Genomic DNA, 24,681 nt, shown 5'->3' with positions numbered 1-24,681 from the left:
ACATATGTATATGGTAAAAACAACAACAACCGTAATTTGTAACCAATATTATTTACAGCATTTCAGTATTTACATTTGTACACATCTGCTTATTAAAAAACTTCCTACTGTAAACTGATCAGAACGGAACTTGCTGACTTCATATCCGCCATTTTCTTGTTCGAAAATTCGATAAAGAAGCAGCACGCCATCTTGATGCTGAGGCAAATCGAAATTTAGTTTATTTGTTGATAACGATACACTAAATCATATTGCATATGCTTCTGCTACCAGATTTAGCCAAACTTTTAAACAAAATTGAAATTCTTATAATAAAAACTATTTTAAATATGATCTCGTTATCTAAGTAACATATGACTTAAAATTTCACTTTCTCAAAATCAGAAATATGCAAAATAATTAAACATACAATTAATGAGAGCGATAGCCGCAAAAAGATCGACTGTCCACTAATTTCAATAATCATGCAAAAGTACTTATGTACATAGTATATACACAACAGATGTCAGGTTCGTTTTAACACGCAAATGTGAATTGTTGTAAAATTTTATCGTTCTTGTTGCATCGGTGTAAAAATTATTATTTGTTAAATGCTTCTGGGACCTCTTCTTCGTAAGATATCAATGCCTGTAATTCTAGATATCTTGACGATTTTGTGAACGGTAACATTACCAACAACTACACCTTGAAAATGTCCTCAAGATATTCTCCATAAGAATAAGTCAGCTTAAAACTTGTACGATTAGAAAAAAATATAAATTACTACGGAAGAGTGAATAAATAATATCAATACCTTCATTTTGTGAAAATATCTTGACAAATAAAGGTTTCCATATAAAAACTTAATTTTGAACGATAGCTCGTTTAACGGTTATGTGATATCGGCGGTCCCGACAAATGGGCATTACTTTCCACGCTGATCATATATGGATACAAATATATACATATGTACCTTATAGGGTCTCTCCTGTGCGTACTTTCCCCAGCACCCTGATAAATTAAAGTATCATATTAGGGGGATCCGACGAATTTACTCAGTATGTGCTACGCATTTCAGGGGCACCTCAGCTTTTTTCTCCATCCGATATTTTTATATTTCAAGCAGTAAAGGCAACTATTCTTATAATAGTTATTTTCAACTTACTAAGTCGAAGAATGTTTAAAAGAATCTTAAAAGAAAATATGTGGTCCCATTAAAGGCCTAGACTATCTAGTATTTAATTAATTTAGGCTTATTGTATCTCAATTAGTCGAGTCCTCGAAACCTGAACAGATTTTATCCGGTCACCGCCCGTAAACTCGTCAGCAATCCTTTATTTGAGACATCTCTTTCACCGATTCCACAACAAAATATCAATGTGTTAGCATTTCAAAGAATTATTTAAAGTGCAGAGAAAAGCAAGGAACTGATTTGGGAATAAATACACAAGCACACTGCAGGATTCTCACTACTCATAACTCCGTTATTTCTAACTCTGTTGGATCGGTGAGTAGCAACATACTTACTGAACTATATTTTGATGAACAAATTTGTTTTCTATGCATATTAAATTCGCAGCAAACGATGTTTTGAAAAAAAAGTACTAAACTGGTGAGGATATTTTTTTTTTTGCACGACCTGATCCACCCCAATCAACACTTCCAGGCATATATTTAAATTTAAAGATAATTTTTTATTTGTTTAAAAAACAGGTTTGCAGGTCAGATTAAAGTTAATTATTAACATAATCACTTAAATTCTCGATGGGTACAACATCTGCAAATAGAAGACCATTAATAATAAAAAACATATTCTCTGAATACCAAATTTGATTTCAACACTTACAATGCGAATGCGGTGACCCATGGCGTGACCAGGCAAATTTCTGTTGAAACGTGCACGCACAGATCCAGTGTTTCCATGCAGGCGGGTCACTTTACCCCAGATGGCGCGAATTCTAGTCTTGCGTTCTGGGTGTTGTGGCACGCACTTCTTTGTCTTAGCTTTGTAAACATACACACAACGCTTGCCAATGTAGAATTGACCGTGTTCCTTACGACGAGCACCTTCAATCTACGAATTAAAATCATTTATATACATATAAATAAACGTTACACCTTCATTCATTCGCTACACATACCTTCAAGATAGCCTGGCTTTCGTGTTGGTTACGGAGACCACGCTTATAACCAGTGAACACTGCCTTGGCAAAAAGACGGCCATGACGCTTATATTTGGGTGCAGCCACAGGGGTAGTAGGTTTCTCAAATTTGGGGGCTTTAGCTTTGGGTGCCTTAGCCGCCTTTGGAGCTTTTGACGCTGGTGCAGCGGCGGGTTTTGCTTGTGTGTCAGCCATCGTTAACTACAATTTATTAAGAACAAATATGTAATTTATCACGTCTTATTATTGAACTGCCTAAATGAGTTATACGCAAGTAGTCGACCACACTAAAAGCAAACACTTTCCCCAATCTTTAAACTTATGCACAAATAAACCACTAAGCAATTGGTATTCACAGTATGAATTTTAATCCAAGAACATCAGACTTCTCTGTTTAGCTTTCACATAGCCAACTACTTGCGTGCACAGAAAAACATTTAATTTCTTGTTTTCCGTGGACATTTTAACGAATTAGAAAAGTTTTTCCATATTAAAAAAATATTTTAGTTGAGAGAAATAAAATTCGCGTACGTACCGGAAACTTGACAAATGGAAAGAAAGGAAAAGAGAAGGCATGAAGGCAGCAATGAAATGTCAAAATCACACATTTGAAGGGAAATTTTTTTTCTTCATCTCAAATGCCTCAAAAATTTCATTACAAATGAGATGCCAATATGTAAAATTTGACCTTATATTCTTGTAATCAAGGGGTATTAGTTACTTAATATACAATATATAATAATTTGTAATACATATGTATTTTATTTCACTATTCACTATCACTATTTTAATTTTACAACATAAATCACTGCCGTAAGACCACAAGCACAGAGTTTATTTAAAATTATAATTTCTGTAAATTCTTTCAGTTTCAATTTTTCGATTATCACACAAACAAGTTTTGTTCGTACTTCCGTAACATACCTGTTTACTGAATATCTTGAAAAATATATTTATTTATCTTTGCCTTCGGATGCACTTACAAACATATTCCCTTCTAAAATATTGGTGCCTAACAATGCTGATAATAAGACAACAAAAAATACTTATCGATAATACGATATTTTTCCGTTCCTGAAATAAATTAAATTCTTAGTCAGTGTGTAAATTATATTGAGTTATAACCAATTAGACGGCAACACAGCCGGCTAGCTCAAATCTTACAATATGCCAGATCGGAAAAAAGTGAAACAGTAGGGAAATTTCCTTATTTCATTTTACATTCAAATAAATTGAAAGTTGAGCTTTTTAAATTTATTAAAAATTATTTCAAGTAAAAAAAATGCAAAAATATTGCTGACAAAAATTATTTGTATACCAATAAAATAATTATGTATAAATGTAACCCTTTGTATTAGCAATGACTTATATTTTTTTGAATTTGGCAATACCTCATAAATATCCACGAAAAACAACAATAAGAAAACAAAACAAAATCATTTCACCATTCTAAATAAAAAATTTGTGTTGTGTGGTTGTGTCGCGAAGTTTGCCTTGCTAATATAAGTAAAGTTGCACTTTAACTTTCTGTAACTGCGTAGTAAATAAATTTAATTCAAAATGAGCAAAAAAGTTGATCATCCAGAGCTGCGTGCACAGTTAGAAACTCTGAACAATAAAGAATTGCATTACAAGTGTGTTGAACATGGCATGAATGTACCAGTTGCCGACTCAACACGCGATGTCATCATACGCAAATTAATAAAATCGATCACCGGTGATTCGAACTTATCATCGCCCAAGGCCAATAAAAAGCAAGTTGCTTCCCCAAGTGAGCGTCGTAAGACCGTAAATGTGACTGTGCATGTATCCAGCGATGAGGAAGAAGCGGGAAGACAAAAGCAGCGATCCGCAATTAAAAATAAAACGCGCACCCAATCCCCAAAAGGCCACAACGTAACATTTGATTCAGTGCTGAATAATAATCGTAGTAATATAACTGCTACAAAAGCAACAACGGTACATCAAATAGCCAAAAGTGCTGATACAAATGCCAATTACGGATTTGGTAATAGGGCAAGAAATATGCCTCTTGAAGTACATAATCTAAATAATATTAATCACGATATTGATGAAATAGAAATGATTCCCAGTAATCTCGATGATGGATATAAATCTACTTCAACTAATTTGAATTTTAGTCAAACACGTACTTATGGACAAGATCGGAGAGAGATTCCTATCAGTACCTACAAATCATCATTACCAAATTTGGGATTCAGCCAAACACGCACTCTGAACACTACTCAACAACAAAATGAGGCCGAGATACCTAGACAAGGATTCTTTTCAACTCCTCCGGAACATACCATTAATAGACCAGTTGGCTTCTATAGTTCAGGATCCCCAATTAATTCTTTCAATATTGAAAATATGGCCAGTCATTCTTCGACACTTGGTGGTAGTTTGGGAGGCTCATTCTCAAAGGATCCAGTATTTAAACGTCCAGCAGCAATTTCTAAGTCCAATGTAACTAATACCACTTACAATCAGGCGGATGCACAACGTTTATATCCGCGGTTACCAACTGATTTGCCCACGCCCTCATTGTACACAGTTTCACCGCCGTCTACACCGGATTCTCAAATGTCTACCAATTCTAGTAGAGCGCCTTCACTGACAAAGTCAGGTGTGATGACGACATCATATTATCAGGAAATTACACCTGTAAAAGAAGTAAAGCATTTTGAAGTAGAAAGTGAAGAAGAGCCCTCGATAGGTGGTGGTGGCGATCATAACCGTAGAACAATGCCTATGACTACGAATTACGATAGAAGCAGCAATGTTGCGGGCATTAAACATGGCTCAGAAGCGCATTTGCCTTTTGAACCTCATCTACAGTCCCCTTTAAATTTTTCCTCGCGCTATACGAGCGCTCCTTTAAACAAAGAATCGTATATTCCAACTAGTTCATCACCCAAAGCACAGTCGTCACCAAATGTGAAACGCTATTCAACAACAGCACGTGCAAACACCAGTTACACACGCAGTGTTGACGAACCTGATAGCTGTTCGGATGGTGAACAATTGTCCGGCGATGAGATATATGTACAGGATAGCGATGAGGAGGAATACTTGGCTGAGGGTAGGAAAATCTACAGCAGCTATGGCAGCAATAAAATACAAGAGCGTGTACCATATCGCCGCAGCAATTCAGGGAGGCTAAGTGCATCACCCGGTCCACGTTACAGTTCAGCCGCAATGGGACGACACTCACTGAATCCTGACGACGATGATGATGATGTTAATGCTTCGTTAAAAAACTTTCTAACGACATTGGATCGCAAATATCATATTAAACAAATGCTATATATGTTTGCCGTATTCGCTCTTGCTGTATTTATATATGTAGTGTTCTTTGAGAAAACTGCAGTTGATGACAGTTCTTGATGTGTAGGTAATGCTAGAAGAATGAAACTACAAACCGGTCGTTATAAAATGCTATGCTAAAGCGGCTAGTTCGAAAAGTAGAAAATATTAAATTAAATCTAAATATTCACTTATAAACCATCAAAATTGCTTATATTCAAAATTAGTTGTGTAATTTGTTAGGTCTAATGACAATTTAGTTTTTCGTATAAATAAATCTAATTTCTATATGCATATGTATGTGATTAAAAAGTAAGAGAAAGAAACTTTTTCGTTTGTCAAATAAATAAATAAATAACAATTTACTATGTACATAAATCTTAATGATACTCAAATTCAAAAAATATATACTATACATATATTTAATTAACCTAAATAATTCAAGGGGAATATTACAGATTTTTTCATTATGTTCTTATTTGCTGCTAATTCTATTTACATAAGTACATTAATGTCTTCGTATTTATCTATGTTTGTATGTACTGCACAATATTTATATATCTCATTTTCGTTCAAAGTAATAAAGCGTTAAGGCGCACGCAGAAAGCAAACTCATATGTGTTTATTATTATTTTAGTATTGCTGACGTCATCGATTTTTTTTTTTTGGTCTTGGTAATATGCTACTTATAGTACGTCATCACGATACAAGAACTGGTTAACGTTTGAAGATGAAAGCGAGTGATTTTTAATTGGATAATTTTTAAATACCAATTTTCGTGGTGTTATTTATTCATGACAACACATTTTGCATTAAAATATATATTTTTTGTAGATAAGTTTATACATGTGCATGAATTAATAAAAACGTTCTGAAAGAAAGAAGTTGGTGAACGTTTCCCCTATTTTACGACATCATCAGCGAATCATAAGTATTTACCAAACAGCTGTGAGACTTGTACGAAGCTTAAAATTATAATTTTACTCCCCAGAATGCAAGCAAAATAAATTAATATTTTTAATGATTTGAAACTAATAAATAGCCCATGAAATACTGCGATGAAATAATGAATATTTATAAAGGCATTCCAAATGTTAAAATAATAAGAAAACGTATAAATGTTTAACTGTTCAAAGTTATAAATTTGTTTTATTATGTAATAAACATTCTTCATTTTATTTTCATAACCTTAAAATGCTTTTGATTTTATATAAATATCCAATTTAATTGTTAATTGTATAAATACATATTTTCTTTTTAACATAAAAAATAGGAGAGAAAGTTCATTATTTAGCCTACTATTTACAAATTGAAATTAGAGTAGAAATTTAGATATTATTAAATTTAGTTTAAGCGGCGTGACACTGTTATGGAAAAGCTTTTGTGTACCCGTAAAATTCTTTGAGCGTTTAGTGTATTACAGCGTGAAGAGTTTACAGCTAACTTTACAAATATTGTACAAAACCATATCGATTTTCAATTTTGCAAACTGCTATGCATTAAATTAAGAAAATAAAATATATATATCCACAATCGAGAGTACATGCACTACTCGTATGATCACATGGCAACATCAACGCATGTTCTTCACACAGACTTAATATTATTATTAATTAAATAAAATAGACCTAACAACAAACCGACTAAGGCTAGGTATGTGCTAATGTTTTTTACTCGTAACTTTTGCCTGAGAATTATGGTACGTCTAGTTGAAGTGGAATTTGAATTGGAACGGTGACCCGTGATGGAAGTGCGCAAATGGACTGCCGCCGCGGAAACCTCCTTGCTGTTGGTTTGCCTCGGGATCAAGAGGATCTTGACCCATGTCGAATTGTTTCCGTTTCTCAGGATCAGTCAGCACTTCTTTGGCCGCCGCGATATCAATAAACTTCTTTTCAGCGATCTTCTTCTCATCATCTTTGAAGTTATCGGGATGCCATTTTTGTGCCGCTTTTCGGTACGCCTTGATAATTTCTTGCTTGTTAGCGGTTCGTTTAACGCCGAGAATTTTGTAATAATCCCGTCGTTCCGCTTGTTTTTGCAGTCTTTTCGCTTTTTCAATACCCTCCTTAGCACGTTGTAGACTTTCGTCCATTTCCAATGCTCTTTGGTAATCATGGACCGCATCGTCGTACATTTCTGACCCAATATAGGCGTCTGCGCGTTCACAATATAATTGCGGGTCTTTCAATACATCGAGCGCTTCTTTACAATAACTTAAAGCTTTGGCAAACTGTTCGTCTCTTGTATAACACGTGCAGAGAAGTCGCTTAGCCTCGTATATGACCATTTTTTCGTTCTTCTCCTGCTTTAGCACAGACTCAGCAGAATTAATACAATCTGCATATTGTTTCTCCTCGCGAGAACTCTCCGCATTTGCCAAACTTTTTTCTACTTTTCTAAGCTTCTTATAGAAGGGGAAGCAGTCTTTATGTTCTGGATCAAGATGTAAACATTCACGTATCTCTTTCAACGCATTTGTAGCTTGACCCATTTTGTATAATAACAATGCAATGTTATAATAACCTTCTGTGCTGTCTTGTGAGAGTTTGTTCACTGAACGGAGATCGGATATGGCAGATGGTAGTTCATCTATGGCAATGTAAGCGTCAGCGCGTGCTTGACGGAACTCAATGGACCATGGAGAGATTTCGAGTAATTGTGTAATCATTGGAATGATATTACGCGAATCGCCCCTATACCTAAGATCCTTCACAATTTCCCACTGCTCAATAGCAGCCTCAATCCGTCGAAAATGCTCATTGACACTCTCATTATAAGGATCTTCTTGCAGCTGTTGAATGTAATAACGTGTGAGTAAAAGTTTAAAATTATGCTTGTTTTTGTACTCACCACATGTTCGAAGTCTTCGCTGGCTTGTTCATATTCTCCACTTTTTAAATGCACAATACCACGCTGAATCCGAGCAGCTGCAAAATCAGGCTTCAATTCCAACACCCGTGTGAAATCTTGTATGGCGAAACGGGCCTTGCCAAGCGCCAGGTAAACGGTGCCCCTTTTGAATAGCGTCAAATAGTTGTTTGGATCGCCCTCTGCAATAGTAATGATTACCAAGTAAAAAAATCAATTACTTGCTATCTAATAAAACTTTGTTACCCACCTACAGCTGCGTGATAATGTGTTAGCGCATCGGCCAGCTGGCCTCTCGCTAAAAATTCTTTACCAAGCTCCAGATGGTTTTCAATGTCAGCTTGATTTGGCACAGCGTCTGCACCTGCAAATGTTAAGGTTATGTTAAAATGAATGTTATTGCTTGTGGTATTAACATCAAATATAGTTTATTTGCACAGTTGGCATAATGTCAATCAAATTTATGGTATAATTATATAAACAAAATAGACATACTGCTTTCCTTTGTGAAATAATTAAGCCAATGGATAGTAAACATTGATTTTATGGTTGAAATCCATTTGTGCGTTAACAAAAATACTTACCTTCTAGAAATAGTTCTAATAACAACAACAAAACACAAGCTGCCAGCTTTCTTTCTCCGGTAGCGAAAGGTAGCATATCATTCAGCGGCACTACCATTGTTGTGGCCTAACTCTAATTTAGCTTCCACCTGTAGTTGTTGTTAAATGTATTTAATCTCCAGATATAATGTATAAGTGCTACGTGTATGCTGCCACTTTCTAAATATTCTTTGCTTTGCAGTTTCAACAACTGCATAAAGATATGTATGCTCCCAAAACTTTGATTTAGAGTTTTCTATTGACGACAAATTTCATAACTAAATAGTTTCATACGCCCACTTTATATAAACTTGTTCAATAATATAATAAATTAATTCTTGTTTGTTGTGCTTCTTTGGCTAACGACTTTACCAAATGATTACGTTTAATAAAATAAATACTGCTTAACTAAACTTTTTTCTACTTCTTTTGAGTAACTTCTTGTCAAACACACGTCAGTCGATTATATTTTTAGTTCCTGCGCAACAGCTCGATGCTGCCTAGCTTTAAAAGTTGTGTGCGAGACAGAAATAGTAGGTATACTACTGATTATCCGGCATGAAACAGTGTTGCATTCTTTATGTGGTTCTCGCTGATTGGTTGTTGGAACTTGAATTGTTATCAACTCTGGCGAATTTACCTTTCTCGACAATAGTTGGTATAGGTGCATCACATACTGTTATTTCACAAAGTTATTTCCGGTATTTTTATTAGCACTCTATAATGCAGTAGTAACGATTAAAATATAAAAATGGGCTGGAACAAATCTGTTTGTTTATATCTTTTTGATCTCAAAAATAAAATATATAAAGTGGAAAATAAAGTACAAAACCAGAGCAATTTTGTAATAAACTACTAAATATTTACTACAGTAATGGAGGTTTTACCAGATGAGAATTGGTTAAAGTACATAAATTACTCATATTTTTTGTAGAATAACTACTATTTTCATTTAAAATGAGGGTTTATGAATATGATTATGAATGTTTTTATATACACTGCCCGTGTGAACAAAATTCATTTATTTATAAACATACATTTGCAATGCAACCTGAGTCAAAACTATTTAAAATCGTTAACAATTGAAAAAGTTTTAGAGTGTTGGTACCCACTACTATTTCAATACTCGCAACTATGTACATACATATATGTAAATTACTTACCTTAATAGAAGATTATCTAAAGAAATAAAAAGTTTTTATTTAAACAGTTATTTCATATATTTCAAATTTTCAACAATGTACAATTTATTGTTTTGATCGAGTTTTTTTACTTACATATGTAAATACATTACAGAAAGTTTGGCCCATCTGTCTTTGGTGTTACTAATTTTTTAAAGTAATAAATTAAATTATGATAAAAGTAATTGTGACTTTTTTTAGTTATTGCTTGTGAAAGTTAAGAAACTAATAAAAATATAAAAACAAAGCAGCTATTTTCAAATATTGATTAATTATTTTTACTATAACATTTGTAAATATTATCGCATTGCTTAAATAATTTCAATTAATACTGATTTTCATAATCCAAAATAATATCGTTCTGAACATAATAAACTCATTTTATAAAAACTATTTCGTGCGTTACAGCTTACATTTTTCTTTGCTCCACATCAGTGAAATCATTTTTTTTTTTTTGTAATAGGACAAATGTTTATTTTGCATTTTTTCTTTTAAAGCTTCGTTACAGAGAACTTTCATATTACTTACAGTTATATTAAAATACGTACATATTTTTTCATAAGATAGGGCATTTTCAAGATATATGTATGTCTGTATATATGTAAATATCTTTTTAAATAGTCATAGATTATAAATAATTCGTTTCGGACAATTTTGAGCATTGACAGCACAACTAAAATTTGTTTAATCATTAATAGACAAACATCTGTTATACATATATACATATGTATGTATATAATAAATAAGTTCATTTTGTAACAAATTCTAGTTTTTTATAATTTCTAATATATAATTTTACTAATTATTAAATATATATAATATATATATTTTTTACTTTTTTGCTGCAATAAGTTTAAAACAAACTATAAATATATATTGATGATATTTTTTCCTCACGAAATTATATTTTTCCACTAAAAACTACGAGTAATATCATTTAAGAGTTACATTATCACCATCGTTAAAATTCACAAACTACCGCTACAAAATATTGCTATTAATTTCCCTTTTATAAAACTACGGTTATCTAAATAATTTCATAAAATACAATAAATGCTTTTTACTAAATTATTTAATATGGTACCAAAAGAATTGAGCATTCGTGCAAGAAGTTGCTCTTAGTCTCCATGTGTATGTGTAAGTATACATAGTTGGTTATGTATGTATGTATGTATTTCTTTTTAATTTTTATTTATTTCATCAGTTTTAATTGTGTACCATACATACATACATATGTTCGTGTAAATTTCCGCTATTGTTGCGTTAACGGTGAGCCATTGTGTGCGTATATTGTGTTTGTGCATATTCCTTTTCGTTAATATAAATATATGCATGTGTACGAAGTACACGTCAATACTATTCAAATTCAAACATTTTCTTTAATGAATTCCCTTGAATGGTTCTAGTTGGTTTTTAAGAGCGCAGATGGACTTGCTTAATATTTATCCAGTATTATCCAGTACATAACGTAGTACACGTAATAATAATAATAATCTAATTTACTGGAATGTTTTGTGCTACTTTTAAGTAGTCCAATTTGACGTTAGCCCATAGAGTGGAGGAATTAAATATTTTTAATTTCGAAAGTTTAAGTTTACAGCTTTCGAAATAAGGAATATCGATAATCAATAAAATTTAGAGCTCATACATGTTCATGAGTTAAATAAAATACTGAAAATTACAAATGAACCACGCTTTGAAAAAAAATCACATAGGCAAATTTCCCATTACATACTACTGTGGGCAAAAATTAGTAAGACTTTTTTATTTAAATTTCGCCCGAAAGCCCGTTAGTCGAAATATTTTTTTTTGTTTAATATGACTGTCAGAGACATCATGAATGAAATTATTCAACAAAGAAGTTCCATTAAATTTTGTGTGAGGAATTAAATTTCTGGTGCCAAAAAGTTCAAAATAACAAATGTTTTTGATTCGTACAAGAGGGTCGAGAACGAGTTGAGCATCAATATCAACTATTGATCTACACGTCAATAAAATAAAGGAATTAGTGCTTGAGAATCGACGTTTAACAGTCAGAGATCTTATTGGCATCGTTGGAATATTGGAAGAATCAGTGAAAACTATTTTGAAAGATCATGAAAGCACGATTGGTTCCAAAATCACTAAATTTTTTCGAAAAAAAAGCGTCGCGTTAACGTCTGTGAAATAATGCTTTCCGACTACCGAGATTGGATCTCTGCATGGATCTCTCTCGAAACAAAGGATCAATCGACCGAATATATTGACAAATGTGAACCAAAGCCGAAAAAACCATGTCAAAGCAGATCAAAAATCATAGATAAGTTGACAGTTTTCTTCAATTATTGAGGTGACTGTTCAAACCTCAACAAGGAATACTATTAAAGTGTTATGCGTTGTTTGCGCGAAAGCTATTCGCAAAACGAGGCCGGAATTGTGGGTCGATAACTCTTGGTTTTTGCGTCACGATAATGCACCGTCGCATAAAGCATTGATGCTTCGTGAGATTTCAACCAATATCGTGCCGCAACCATCTTATTCGCCTGATTGATTTAGCTCTGTGTGACTTCTGGCTATTCAGCAAACTCAAACCACCACTGCGGGGAAGCCGTTTTGAGTCAACTGAAGACATTAAACGTGAATCGCGACGCGCATTGAAGACCGCAAACTGACTTTAACAACTGTTTCGAGGATTCGAAAAAACATTGGCAGAAGTGTATTGGGACCAATATGCATTACTTTGAAGGGGACGGCATAGATTTTCAAGAATAAATTAATAATTTTAAAATTATGAACAAAGTCTTACTATTTTTTGCTCATAGTATTAAATGCATATAAAACAATTCTTGTGCATCTACTGTTCATATAGCTGTTCTTCAAAGGCATCCAAATTGTAATCTTCAAGATTTGTTGTCTCCGGATCATGTTTTTTCATCATATGAGCTGAAATTAATATATTTTAAGCTCGTACAGGAATGCATAGTTTTATGAATAACTCACTTTTGAATTTCATGTGCGTAACAAAGTTTTCGCCACACAAATCGCAGCGGTAGTAGGTATCGCCTGTGTGTACTCGTTCATGCACACGCAGCGATTTCTCAAAGAGGTAGGCACGTCCGCAGATTACGCATTTGAAATTTTTCTCAAGAACTACAAAAAGAAATAAATTATAGGGATAGCACTCGTGATAAGTTTAATATACAAAATATATACATATGATAACGAAGAAACTTTAACTTTGTTCACACTGAAGCTTTAAGATTCCAGACAAGAGATTGATTTTGAACGGTCCGATTATATGGCACCTATGTAGGTATCCCCGCAAAACTAATACGGCTGTGTAAACTGACGTTGAGCAACACGAAAAGCTCCGTCAGGATCGGGAAGGACCTCTCCGAGCCGTTCGATACCAAACGAGGTTTCAGACAAGGCGACTCCCTATCGTGCGACTTTTTCAATCTGCTGCTGGAGAAAATTATTAGAGCTGCAGAACTGAATCGAGCAGGTACAATCTTTCATAAGAGTGTACAGCTGCTGGCGTATGCCGATGATATTGATATCATCGGTCTCAACACCCGCGCCGTTAGTTCTACTTTCTCCAGACTGAACAAGGAAGCAACGCAAATGGGTCTGGCAGTGAACGAGGGCAAGACGAAATATCTCCTGTCATCAAACAAACAGTCGTCGCACTCGCGACTTGGCTCTCACGTCACTGTTGACAGTCATAACTTTGAAGTTGTAGATAATTTCGTCTATCTTGGAACCAGCGTAAACACCACCAACAATGTCAGCCTGGAAATCCAACGCAGGATTACTGTTGCCAACAGGTGCTACTTCGGACTGAGTAGGCAATTGAAAAGTAAAGTCCTCTCTCGACGAACAAAAACCAAACTCTATAAGTCGCTCATAATTCCCGTCCTGCTATATGGTGCAGAGGCTTGGACGATGACAACAACCGATGAGTCGACGTTGCGAGTTTTCGAGAGAAAAGTTCTGCGAAAGATTTATGGTCCTTTGCGCGTTGGCCACGGCGAATATCGCATTCGATGGAACGATGAGCTGTACGAGATATACGACGACATTGACATAGTTCAGCGAATTAAAAGACAGCGGCTACTCCAGCTCTGAAAGTATTCGACGCAGTACCCGCCGCGGGAAACAGAGGAAGAGGAAGACCTCCACTCCGGTGGAAGGCCTCGCTTGGAATATCCAATTGGCGCCACGTAGCGAAGAGAAGAAACGACTGGCGCGCTGTTGTTGACTCGGCTATAATCGCGTAAGCGGTGTCTACGCCAGTAAAGAAGAAGAAGATGTACATATATGCTATAGCGGTTCGATCTAAACAATTTCTTCAGAGATTGTACCGTTTGTACGAAGATCACACGTGGACTCGTATATGTATTATTGGTCCACTGCACATTATAGGGTCTCCGAAGGTGTTACAGACTTCCTGGCAAACTTATATAACCTACCCTGACAAAAAAAAAAGGCTAGCTGGTAGATACTGGGGTTATAAGCCAAGAATTGTCAGGTGGTTGTACACTATGACCGTGCGACCGATTATCACATATGGAGCGGTGGCTTGGGACTCGAAAACATCGCAGACTTCGTTAGGACTTGAACTATCGAAGCTGCAACGACTAGCCTGCATCTGGGTGTCGGGTGCTATGCGCACATGTCCGACGGCGGCACTTAAAGTCATGCTAGATCTCACACCGCTTCACCTAGTAATCGGTCGGGTTGCCAAATACACACTACTCCAAATAACAGCAGAAGGGTTTTTAGAGGCAAGGTAATCTCTTCCCAGCGTATGAAGGACTTAAGTGGCGAATTACTACTGGGTCTTCTCTTAAGGGACAGCATTACCAAAAGCGTAAAGTTCACTAAGAACTTCAAGGTTACCCTCAGCAGGTTACCTCCGCTCTTGAGCTACTGCTTAGGGATAGTACTATCAAATGATACACCGATGGCTCGAAAGTGTCGTAGGGAATTGGCGCAGGAGTCGCAGGACCACTCACCAAACTTTCCATACTTATGGGAAGTTTTCTGAGCATATTCTAAGCAGAGGTCTTTGCTATAAGACGGTGCGTAAACCTCCAATGCAGCTTTCGCAATGACCGTATAGTTATAATCAGAAACATTCAAGGGGCACTAAAAGCGATCCCTGCATACGAGATCACATCGCTACTGGTGCAGGATGAGTATAGAACGACAGGGTTGCCGGTCACAAAGGTATAGACGGGAATGAACTGGCTGATGCGCTCGGCCTCTCCGCAGTATCCACCTACGTATTAGGACCCGAACCTTTCATTGCAGGTGGTTGCCATACCGAAAGGATGGAGGAGTGGGTAGGGAGGTTTATTGGTTACAACCTTAAAAGGTTTAAATATGTAATCAACCTCCCAATGGACAAACTCAGTCTACTTGTCGCCTTTTACACTGGCCATTGTAAGCTCAAGAAACACTTCTATAACATGGACTTAGATTGCGCGAATTGCCGGTTCTGCAATATGGAGCCTGAAACTCCAGAACATTTGCTAAGTAACTGCACAGCAGTCTGTAGGCGCAAGATAAAGGCCTTTGGATCCATGTTTCCAAACAGGGATCACATCGTTTCAATAGCATCTAGCAGTATATTGGAATTTATCACAATGCTGGGGCTAAGTCAGTCGTTGTGACTTAGGAGATGACACAATAGACCTTAGGTGGCGGTGCAATCCTCATTTCTTGATTTAATTGTTTATTTATATAAGGAGGGTTTGTTTTTGTTTCAGCATGTAAAGAACGCATAAATTGCCATATTACTTATATATTGGAGAATGTGATTTATTGAATGTCTGTAATTATTTTCAATACAATTCTTCATTTGAGTTGGCCACCGGAATGCATGTATACGATATGCGCTTAAATGTTAAAATGATCAAAGACATTTTCAGATAATACGAATGTACACTGATTCCTATTCTGATGGAAAAATTTATTTATAAAATTTGTCATTGAAACACAAAATAATTTAGAGGAGAACCGATCTAATTTCACTTATCTATTTGAAATTAGCCAAAGTGCCCTCATTACTCACCCTCATGGCTCCGCTTGTGCTGATTCAACACATATTTCAGGGCAAATCCTTTGCCGCATACATCGCAAATGTTCGGCTTCTCGTTCGAATGCGTCTTCATGTGCCAATTCATATCCTGCGCACGCTTGAAACGCTTTGCACACGACTCCACCGGGCATTTGTGCGGTCTGCCAATACTTGAATGCACCGCCGCGTGTCGCTCCAACGCCGATTTCATATTGAAACGCTGCGCGCAAATATCACACTGGAAGATTCCGCTATAATTCTTTTGTCGTTTACTTCGCACCACTCGTTTATTGTTCGCTATTAACAGCACGGAAGACTTCGGCCTTTCAACATGTTTGCTACGTATGTGTTCGCTCAGCTCGCGTTCATCTTCGTAGCGTTCTCGGCAGAGCATGCATTCAGTGCGTTCGATGGTGGTGAGATTCTCCAAATGATTCTCCAGCATGTGTATGCGCTTCTCCAGATACGAGGCGAAAACTGGGTGGATATTGCATAAGAGTTAAGTTACTTTCTATTGCACCGACTTGAAATTTAAATACATATGTAAATGTTTGTATGATTGCTGCTTATGATATGAACAATATGGGAATGGCTGGTGGTGGTTGTTTTTGTGTTGGGAGTGATGTAAAATTTTTGTTTAAGTGTGTATTCAAGGTAAGTGCTGCATGACTAAGTTATCTAGGTTATATTTCTAGCCTCCGGATTTCTTCACTCTGATCAGTTTCGTAAATTTAGAAAGGATTAGGACAAATTGGTCATAGAGTTATGTAAAAAGTTAAAAAAATAGCAACTTTTCTTGGAAGCTCCCGTTATTTTTAGATGAGACGGTGCAAAAGAAATTACATTTTGTCAGATTTTTTTGGTTGTATCAGAAAACAAAATTTATAAAGTGCAAAAATGTAAAAAACTCAGATCTTTCTGAAAGTAAAATTGATAAATTTAAATACAAATTTCATTATCCTTAATGCCTATGTAACAATAATAGAAAATTACGAGAGTAGTAGATATAGGAGAATGGAGTCATGTGTAGAAGTTTACGCTTTTTGACGTACTCGTAAAAATAAAGCCTGGCATCACCGCCGTTCAAGAAATGCGATGAACGGAACTATAACTGAGACGAGTAGGTCCTTGTGGCATTTACTACAGTGGATATATAAAGGAGCTCAAATTCGGTGTGGGACTCGTAGTGGTAGAGAGAGACTCCGTCGCCTAGTCTTGGCATTCACACCAATGAATGAACCTCTAGCAACAATCCGCATCGAGGCGAAATTCCCCAACATATCGCTAATTTTGCACCCTCGCCCTGACAAAAGATGGTCTCTAGAGCACTTGGAGCGCACCAATGAAAGCTGCCCCTGTCATGATGTCAAAATCGTGCTTGACGACTTTTACGTCAGCATGAGCAAAGAAGGTAGATTTGGCACAACAGTCGGTAAATTCAGCCTCCAACGACGAAAAATCCCCAAATGAGTTGAGGCTGATCGACTTCGCCGGGACCCGAAATATGGTTATTTGTAATACTAGATTCCGGCATAAGAAAATTCGTCAAGCACTCGTCAGAAACTCGGTATAAAGAAACTGTGAAACGGAATATCAAGCTCCTTACGTACAGCTGCAAACGAAACCATTGGTTTTCGGAAAATGCAAAAGAATAGATGGTACGATGAGGAGAGAAAACAGACTGCCCACCTCGCAACGTTATAATCGACCACAACACGTGTGGGTTGCGATAGATACCGAGAGTTGAAGAGGAAAACGAGATGCATTTACAGACAAAAAAAAGAGAGGGACCGAAATGCATGAGAATCAAGAGCTTGACAAGCTGGCCCACAGTGGTAATGCTCGAAAACTCTACGAAAAGATGCAGCGAGTAACAGAAGGTTTCAAGACCGGAGCTTATTCTTGTAGAACCCTCAGAGGTGATCTAGTGACTGATGTCCAGAGTATACTAAAATTATGGAGGCAACAATTCTCCAGCCTACTGAACGGCAGTGAAAACATAACACCAGGAGATGTCAAACCCGATTCTCCAATCGATGACGATATAGCAGACGTTCCATTGCCCGACCATGAAGAAGTTCGAATAGCAATTACCCGTCTGAAGAACAAGAAAGCGGCGGGGGACAATGGATTGCCGGCCGAACTATTCAAACACGCGGCTGGCAAATACACCAGCTCTTCGTCGATTTTAAAGCTGCTTTTGACAGCACGAAAAGAAGCTGTCTCTATGCCGCTATGACTGAATTTGGTATCCCCGCAAAACTAATACGGCTGTGTAAACTGACGTTGAGCAATACCAAAAGCTCCGTCTTGGAGAGAAAATATATGTGGAAATTGTCAGAACGATATTTCGAAAACAGAAGTGCGAATGTTTTCCGATCGATATTTCAAAAACTAAAGGCCAGGCGGACAGACAGGCGAACATAGCTGAATGGGCTCAGCTTACATTGATCGTTTATACATATATGTATATATGTATATTTTATATAGCCGCGCCAATCTCAATATACCCTCTTCAGAGTACAAAAACTTAAAGCAAATATTGACTTTATGATTGATTTGAAAAAAACTATATAAAACTGCTATAAAACTGCACATTCCAATTGTTTCTAGAGATCTCGGATGAAAAGTTTGGAAAGTTTTGAAGCTTGAGTCATGTAAATTTTAATCTCGATTAGCATAATCTTTAATATTATATTGTATGTTCAAAAAAAATTATAATAATAGATACAACTAAATGGTCATACGTTTAAAGCAAAAACATTATTAGATATTGGGACCTCAGATGACACAAGCAAAATATTCAAACGAGTTTTAGAATTTTTCATCAGGATCCAGATGCAGATTTAATATTTTTACTTTTCAATATGTACGATAAATTTACAATTATTTTACCGATATGCTCGTACATATAAATAAAGCCGTAAATCGATGTTTCAAAGTGCACGGGGCAATGTTTCGACATGCAAAATGCATATGTACATAAATATTTGTAAATAATACATTAAAGAAATATAAAGAAGTAGAATAAAACGTGATTATTACATAACACAGAATGATTACTTTTACCGTTGTCTATATTTGAAACGAAGTTCTTATACTATTCTCACTGCAACTGATTTCAGAAATGTATCCTTTGTGTTGATAAAAAGTTGCGTACACATACACGCACACATAAGTGATGAACGGTAAATGAATTTGAAAAGTATGTATGTATGAATGAACGTATGAATGCAAAATGTTGTCTTAAATGATTTGCGAAAGCCGGGTAAAGCTTTGCTTACCCTCAGTGCAGTGGCCGCACTTGTATGGTTTTTCGCCGCCATGTTGCCGATACAAATGCCAACGCAAAGTTTTCAAGTGAATGAACGCTAGGGAGAGATTTTTATTTGAATAAAAAGTGAGCATAAATGGTGCATATATATATGAACAATAATTATATGATCCTCCGAAAAGTATCTTTATTTCTTAACAGCCCTATTGTCAAGCTAGACCAAATTATTTCACCATTACAAGCTTTAAAAAGGCAAATTATTGTACATGAAGTTGAAACTTGAGATTTTTTTTGGCAAGAATCGGAAAAAAACTAATATTCATTGTAAATAAAGTTTTAAATTTCTTACAAAACATACATATTTCAATTAAAAGAACCGTAAAAATTGCCAGATCTCCCAATGAACACAGATTCGCACAGTAATGAAGCCACTAATAAAATATAATAGAGCGAAAAATAATAAGGAAATATAAAAAATTTAGGAACTCGCATTATTATTAACTAAATGCGTTCACAATTATTTATCACAAATTTTTAACCTTAACGGTTCGTTGTAAAAACAAAAAATTTTTTACCAAAATAACCAACCAAAAGGAATGCACCGACTTGGCATCAATTGGGTTAATTCAATACAATTACTGGGAATATCTTAAAAACAATTAATTCATTAACATAATGAAATAATCAAAGATCTCATGTGAATAATGAGATCACCTCGCCCGGGCACACATATAAATATGTGAAGTAATAAATAATATGTTATCGCTGTTATCTAAGATTTTCCATCGTTTTCACAATCAAAGAGCCCCAAATATTTTTTGCGTAAGTATGTATAATAACGGGATTATTTATGATAGCGATGTTTGATAAAAACATTTAATGTAACAACAACATTACCGTTACATACAGTTACACATATTTATACCTATCCATACTTTTAAAGGCCTCACTTCTGGAGGCACGGAGGAAGGCGCAGGAAAAAATCAGTCTAATATTAGAGCTTGCAAATTATCTAAAAATCCGTAATCAATAAAAAGACGGGTTTAAAGTAAATTTCGACTTTGGTGTGAATGAAAGAAAGCTATATATGTATATACATATGTTGTATATGACTGACAAATTTCACAAAATAATTTCTTTACTTACTTTAAAGGCTTCTCAAATACTTTTACATTACATTTGTATACAACCAAGCAGTTTTTCAGTAATTTTGTAATTTATAACCGCTAAAGTATTTACTTATACAAGCGTGTTAAATAATTATGAATAATTTTATTAAATATGTTTACTTACTTTTACCACAAAACGTACAAAATTCACTATTCCTCACCCCGTTGTGCGTTTCTTCGTGACACTTCAAGTGTCGCTGATTAATAAACAAACGATCGCAGTGACTACAGTGCAACAACAATTCCGGATTGTGCCACTTCATATGGTAGTTAAGACTTTTACGCGAATAGAAACGTTTATCGCAAGTGTCACACCCAAAATCGGTCTCGCTGTGGAACTTCTCGTAGTGATGGCGTAAGTTGAAGCGATCGGCATACTTTTTGCCGCACACATCACACTCATAATGTTTGGCCACGTGCTCGCTTTTCATGTGGACCGTGCGTGAGGCGGCGTCGCGAAAACCCTCCGTACAACCGCGTTGCGGGCATGTAAATGGGTATTCGGCGTTGTGCGTGTGTGTTATGTGCTCGAGTAGTGTCTGTTGAGTTTCGAAATGAGTGCTTGGCGTGTCTTTGGTTTTGTGGCAGTATTTACACTCATAAACAATGCTAACATCCGGTGGTTGGCCCACTGTTTGACTGTAGCCATTGTTCGTAGCAGACGAGTGAAAGACATATTGTGATGCTAAAATAGTATTGTTATTTGTATTGTAGGTATTCGTTGGGAGTGTGACGGGTTCGAATGCTTCCAATACTCCTTCATCTTCTTCATAAAGGTCATTCTCATCTTCAACAGCTTCCGCAAAAGGCACACTTTCTTCGGCATAACCTTCAGGTTGTGACACATTTCCGCTCATTACATTTAAATAGCAGCCATCTTGAGCAAGGACACGGTGCAATGATCTGTCTGCACTTAATGTTGTCTCTGTCTTCTCCTCCACCAGTTGATCATCGAGCGTAAAATCTTCTTCAATTATATCATCGACGTGTAAATGTATTTGCTCGCTTATATCGTCCTCTTCGTGTTCCATTTTTAATTCTATTTCATTTTCGTTTTTATTTCCTTCTTCTACTATTACCTCTTCCACTTCTTTATCGACTGCCATTGTTTTAACAGTTACAGTCGTCACCTTTGTCATTTGCATTTCCGCTTCACTTTGACATTCAACGCCGGCAGTGTAAATGTTAGCTTCAGTTATGGTGGCAGCAGTTGCATTATTTTCGTTTGTTATTGGAATTGTTTTTGCCAAGAAAGAGTCTTCGATTGTTTTAGGTGAAACCTCTGTTTGAGCTGCTAAAATGTTATCAGTATACTGTTCGACTCTCTCACACACTCCACTGGATCTAGTCGTTGCCGTGGCGGTAGTGGTGTAATTGTTAGCACTATTTTCATCAAGCATATCCAACATCACTATGGCAGCTGCTGAAGGAGTGGCATTGGGCGAAACGGTGGTGTCAACACCAGCGGCAGTACAATCAACTATTTGGCAGTTTTGTTCGTTATAAGTTGAATTCGTTATTTGTCGTTCATTTTCCTCTACAATTCGCAACAGCTGAGCACTTAATTCTTCAAGATTATCCTCGAAGCGGTCATCGTCCATACTTTGTGTTTCGATCTTATCGAATATATTATTTAGCTTCACTTGTGCTTGCTGGCATTGCATGCGAAAGGTAAACACATTACAAAATTTCGAAAAGCAATCGGAACAGATTTTCTGTGGCAATCCGTCGTTGGGTGAAATCTTTGGAAAGCGTCACAAAAAAAGAATGATATATTTAATGCAAAGGTTTTATATATTTGTGTGTATTAAATTTTTCCACAATGCGATAATAATAAGAATGTATAGTTAAGTGTATTAATGCGCACTAAGATAACAAGAAAGAAGGGTATCTATGGTTGAAATCATGTATTCTCAAAAGTCTTCATTATATTTACATATGTGAGCGGTAGAAAAAGTTTTAGTTTTTGGTTGTTGGGAAAATTCATTTATTTTAGCACATTGGAAAGTCTGTTCGAAAATAAGTAAAATTTTTATGTCGTTTAAAGTAGTACGTTAAGTAACATCTGTTGTTTGTTTGTAAACAAATAAGAATGTGTACATATATATATAAATATACATATATATAATACTTTTCGCATCACACATAGCAGCGAACTAAGTGCGTCCGAGAGAAAACGAATAGTCTCTACAGGCGGCGCCCAATATTAAATTAAAGCAAAAATCAGAATTATCGACCATTTATTTTGCAATTACATGTTATGTGTCCTCGAGTGTTTTTCTATTATTTATGGCAACATGATTTGACATATTAACTAAAACTAATGCTAAGCCCTATCGAGCTATGGCGTCTGCCTTAGCAGAACATATTGCCGACCAGAGTTTCAGTCAATGCATATGGTGAATATCATGTTCTTCAAAAACATGCTAATTTGTGCTTCCATAAGATCGATATATAATATTTGTATACCTGCAAATGCCAATTATTGAACTCCACACGCATCTCTTCAATTTCTCTCGTACAACGCGTTGTGTGAAATAAGTCGAACCATTTGGTTTCGTCCTCAAAATCACATCTCGCACAGGTTCTGCATGTCTCCATCGTAGCATCAACATAAATACACACTATTCCTCGCCGTTATTCACGATGCAATGACGCAGTGGTTACACCCTATTATTTCAGCTTCTTGACCGCAAAAGCATTAAGCACACATTTGCATTTTCGTCATCAATTTTACCACAACCAAAATGTTCACCTGTCGGGGTATTTGCACTATTGCTATCCCCAACACTTTAACTATGTACATACAACATGAAAATTATCAAATTATATTCTACTATAACCTAATTGCTTTTCCGAACGACAAACCTAAAGATTAATATAATTTTTTTCATTTATTTATTTAGCACACATTTTTCGCAAAATAGAATATTGCACAAGACGCCTGCAAAATTTTCATTGCTGCCACTCGCGCTTCCAAACGCACACTGTTCTTTCTGCTATTTTTACTATTTGCTCCAGCGAATTTTCGCATCTTTACAACTCTCGTCCATTTGTATCTACACTCGGGCGCAGCACAAATCCTGTGGGAGGAAATCTGTGAAAAAAAATCTCATCCCCCACCTTCTTGGTTGGGCATTTGGCATGCTTGCTCAGCATGGTGCTTCGCCATCGTTCGCAGCGAATTGTTGTTGATTTATCGAAGCATATTTACAGGCGCACATGCAGTCGTCGACCTTCAATGTGTTTACCTTGTGTATGTGTATGCGTGTATGCGTATTGCACTGTATTTGTTATTGCTTTTTACTGTCTCTATTTTGTGTTTCTTCGCAAAACAAAACAACAAAAACAATAATAACGCATATGAGAGCAAAACAAAACTGCCGATTAACTAAACAAACATTTGAAGCGCTCAGATGTCACAGCAAAATCGTCCTCCTTGCACACATCTGGAAGGTAGCAGTGTTCGTTTTGTAGAATGAGGCCGCATGTTTACAAACACATTGCGTAGCGGTAAAAGGATGGAAATATCATGGGAGGAACTTTTGAACTTCACTTTAGCCAAAAAATCAAACGATATTCGTGATTATTTTCGAACAAAATCCCAATTGACTTAGGACAATTATAACGCTAATAAGTTATCAAATATATGTAAATAAAAAATACATTTTGAAACCTCCCTTTTTTACTGCCAGTTTCAAGAAAATGCAAAGAAAATCTGTATTGAAACTAGCATACGACACAAAATTCCATTCAAGTTGTTTGTCAATACAAATTTATTTTTAACTACACAACATACATACATACCAAATGCAATTATCTGTGATTTTTATAAAAGAAACGATATAAGATGAAATTAGTAAAACCTTTGCAATATATAATTAGTCGCTAACAGGGATCAAACCCGAAATCTAAAATTGAACCTAAATCAAGAAACAAGGCTTTAATAATAATAAGAATTGCTTTAGTTAACAGTACTTGTGGTTGCTCCGAAGACAGTCGATTCATCTCGTAATCCAACCAACTCGGCTGCATTCGTGAAAACTAGTCTTATGTTTAGGCGGGGTTGC

At 35.9% G+C, this 24,681-nt stretch overlaps 4 protein-coding genes and 1 long non-coding RNA gene across 7 annotated transcripts; 2 read left to right on the top strand and 3 right to left on the bottom strand.

Moving 5' to 3' along the window:
* Nucleotides 1-1,652: 1,652 nt before the first annotated feature.
* On the bottom strand, nucleotides 1,653-2,819 carry LOC105228532 (60S ribosomal protein L35a). The gene is made up of 4 exons (XM_011208400.4): nucleotides 2,677-2,819; nucleotides 2,121-2,342; nucleotides 1,826-2,053; nucleotides 1,653-1,756 (listed from the first exon to the last, which is right to left on the bottom strand). The coding sequence occupies exons 2-4, from the start codon at nucleotides 2,334-2,336 to the stop codon at nucleotides 1,733-1,735; spliced, it is 468 nt and encodes a 155-aa protein (XP_011206702.1). The 5' UTR covers nucleotides 2,337-2,342; nucleotides 2,677-2,819; the 3' UTR covers nucleotides 1,653-1,732.
* Nucleotides 2,820-3,560: 741 nt separating this feature from the next.
* On the top strand, nucleotides 3,561-6,061 carry LOC105228531 (LEM domain-containing protein Bocksbeutel). The gene has a single exon (XM_011208399.4). It carries the CDS (start codon nucleotides 3,702-3,704, stop codon nucleotides 5,529-5,531), a length of 1,830 nt encoding a protein of 609 aa, XP_011206701.3. The 5' UTR covers nucleotides 3,561-3,701; the 3' UTR covers nucleotides 5,532-6,061.
* Nucleotides 6,062-6,563: 502 nt separating this feature from the next.
* LOC105228530 (dnaJ homolog subfamily C member 3) lies at nucleotides 6,564-9,420 on the bottom strand. Its single transcript, XM_011208398.4, has 4 exons — nucleotides 8,906-9,420; nucleotides 8,572-8,685; nucleotides 8,304-8,503; nucleotides 6,564-8,244 (listed from the first exon to the last, which is right to left on the bottom strand). Exons 1-4 carry the CDS (start codon nucleotides 9,000-9,002, stop codon nucleotides 7,156-7,158), a joined length of 1,500 nt encoding a protein of 499 aa, XP_011206700.2. The 5' UTR covers nucleotides 9,003-9,420; the 3' UTR covers nucleotides 6,564-7,155.
* Nucleotides 9,421-10,968: 1,548 nt separating this feature from the next.
* LOC105228527 (zinc finger protein ZFP2) lies at nucleotides 10,969-23,523 on the bottom strand. 3 transcript variants are annotated; one of them, XM_049462038.1, is made up of 7 exons: nucleotides 23,081-23,523; nucleotides 20,736-22,353; nucleotides 19,453-19,539; nucleotides 16,163-16,645; nucleotides 13,084-13,233; nucleotides 12,890-13,026; nucleotides 10,969-12,821 (listed from the first exon to the last, which is right to left on the bottom strand). In XM_049462038.1, exons 1-6 carry the CDS (start codon nucleotides 23,210-23,212, stop codon nucleotides 12,938-12,940), a joined length of 2,559 nt encoding a protein of 852 aa, XP_049317995.1. In that variant the 5' UTR covers nucleotides 23,213-23,523; the 3' UTR covers nucleotides 10,969-12,821; nucleotides 12,890-12,937. The 3 variants fall into 3 exon arrangements, with proteins under 3 accessions (XP_049317995.1, XP_049317994.1, XP_049317996.1); XM_049462037.1 differs by having other exon boundaries at nucleotides 10,969-13,026; XM_049462039.1 differs by lacking the exon at nucleotides 19,453-19,539 and having other exon boundaries at nucleotides 10,969-13,026.
* Nucleotides 22,026-24,287, top strand: LOC125780212 (uncharacterized). Its single transcript, XR_007423657.1, has 2 exons — nucleotides 22,026-22,282; nucleotides 23,518-24,287. It is a non-coding gene; the product is annotated as an uncharacterized LOC125780212 (long non-coding RNA).
* The last annotated feature ends 394 nt before the right edge of the window (nucleotides 24,288-24,681 follow it).

Source organism: Bactrocera dorsalis, unplaced genomic scaffold, assembly GCF_023373825.1.
Source record: "Bactrocera dorsalis isolate Fly_Bdor unplaced genomic scaffold, ASM2337382v1 BdCtg220, whole genome shotgun sequence".
Taxonomy (NCBI): Eukaryota; Metazoa; Arthropoda; class Insecta; order Diptera; family Tephritidae; genus Bactrocera; species Bactrocera dorsalis.
This window is presented reverse-complemented; position numbering and strand designations above follow the sequence as displayed.

Excerpts from the sequence above, each read along its gene's own strand:
- LOC105228530 (XM_011208398.4), bottom strand. The coding sequence starts at position 9,002 with ATGGTAGTGCCGCTGAATGATATGCTACCTTTCGCTACCGGAGAAAGA. Across the intron at positions 8,504-8,571 it reads ACATTATCACGCAGCTGTAG|AGGGCGATCCAAACAACTAT; the intron begins GTGGGTAACAAA and ends TTACTATTGCAG. Across the intron at positions 8,245-8,303 it reads GCGAAGACTTCGAACATGTG|CTGCAAGAAGATCCTTATAA; the intron begins GTGAGTACAAAA and ends TACATTCAACAG.
- LOC105228527 (XM_049462037.1), bottom strand. The coding sequence starts at position 23,212 with ATGGAGACATGCAGAACCTGTGCGAGATGTGATTTTGAGGACGAAACC. Across the intron at positions 22,354-23,080 it reads TCAATAATTGGCATTTGCAG|ATTTCACCCAACGACGGATT; the intron begins GTATACAAATAT and ends CGCTTTCCAAAG. Across the intron at positions 13,234-16,162 it reads GCACAAGCGGAGCCATGAGG|TTCTTGAGAAAAATTTCAAA; the intron begins GTGAGTAATGAG and ends TTCTTTTTGTAG.
- LOC105228531 (XM_011208399.4), top strand. The coding sequence starts at position 3,702 with ATGAGCAAAAAAGTTGATCATCCAGAGCTGCGTGCACAGTTAGAAACT.
- LOC105228532 (XM_011208400.4), bottom strand. The coding sequence starts at position 2,336 with ATGGCTGACACACAAGCAAAACCCGCCGCTGCACCAGCGTCAAAAGCT. Across the intron at positions 2,054-2,120 it reads AAAGCCAGGCTATCTTGAAG|ATTGAAGGTGCTCGTCGTAA; the intron begins GTATGTGTAGCG and ends TTTAATTCGTAG. Across the intron at positions 1,757-1,825 it reads TGGGTCACCGCATTCGCATT|ATGTTGTACCCATCGAGAAT; the intron begins GTAAGTGTTGAA and ends TTCTATTTGCAG.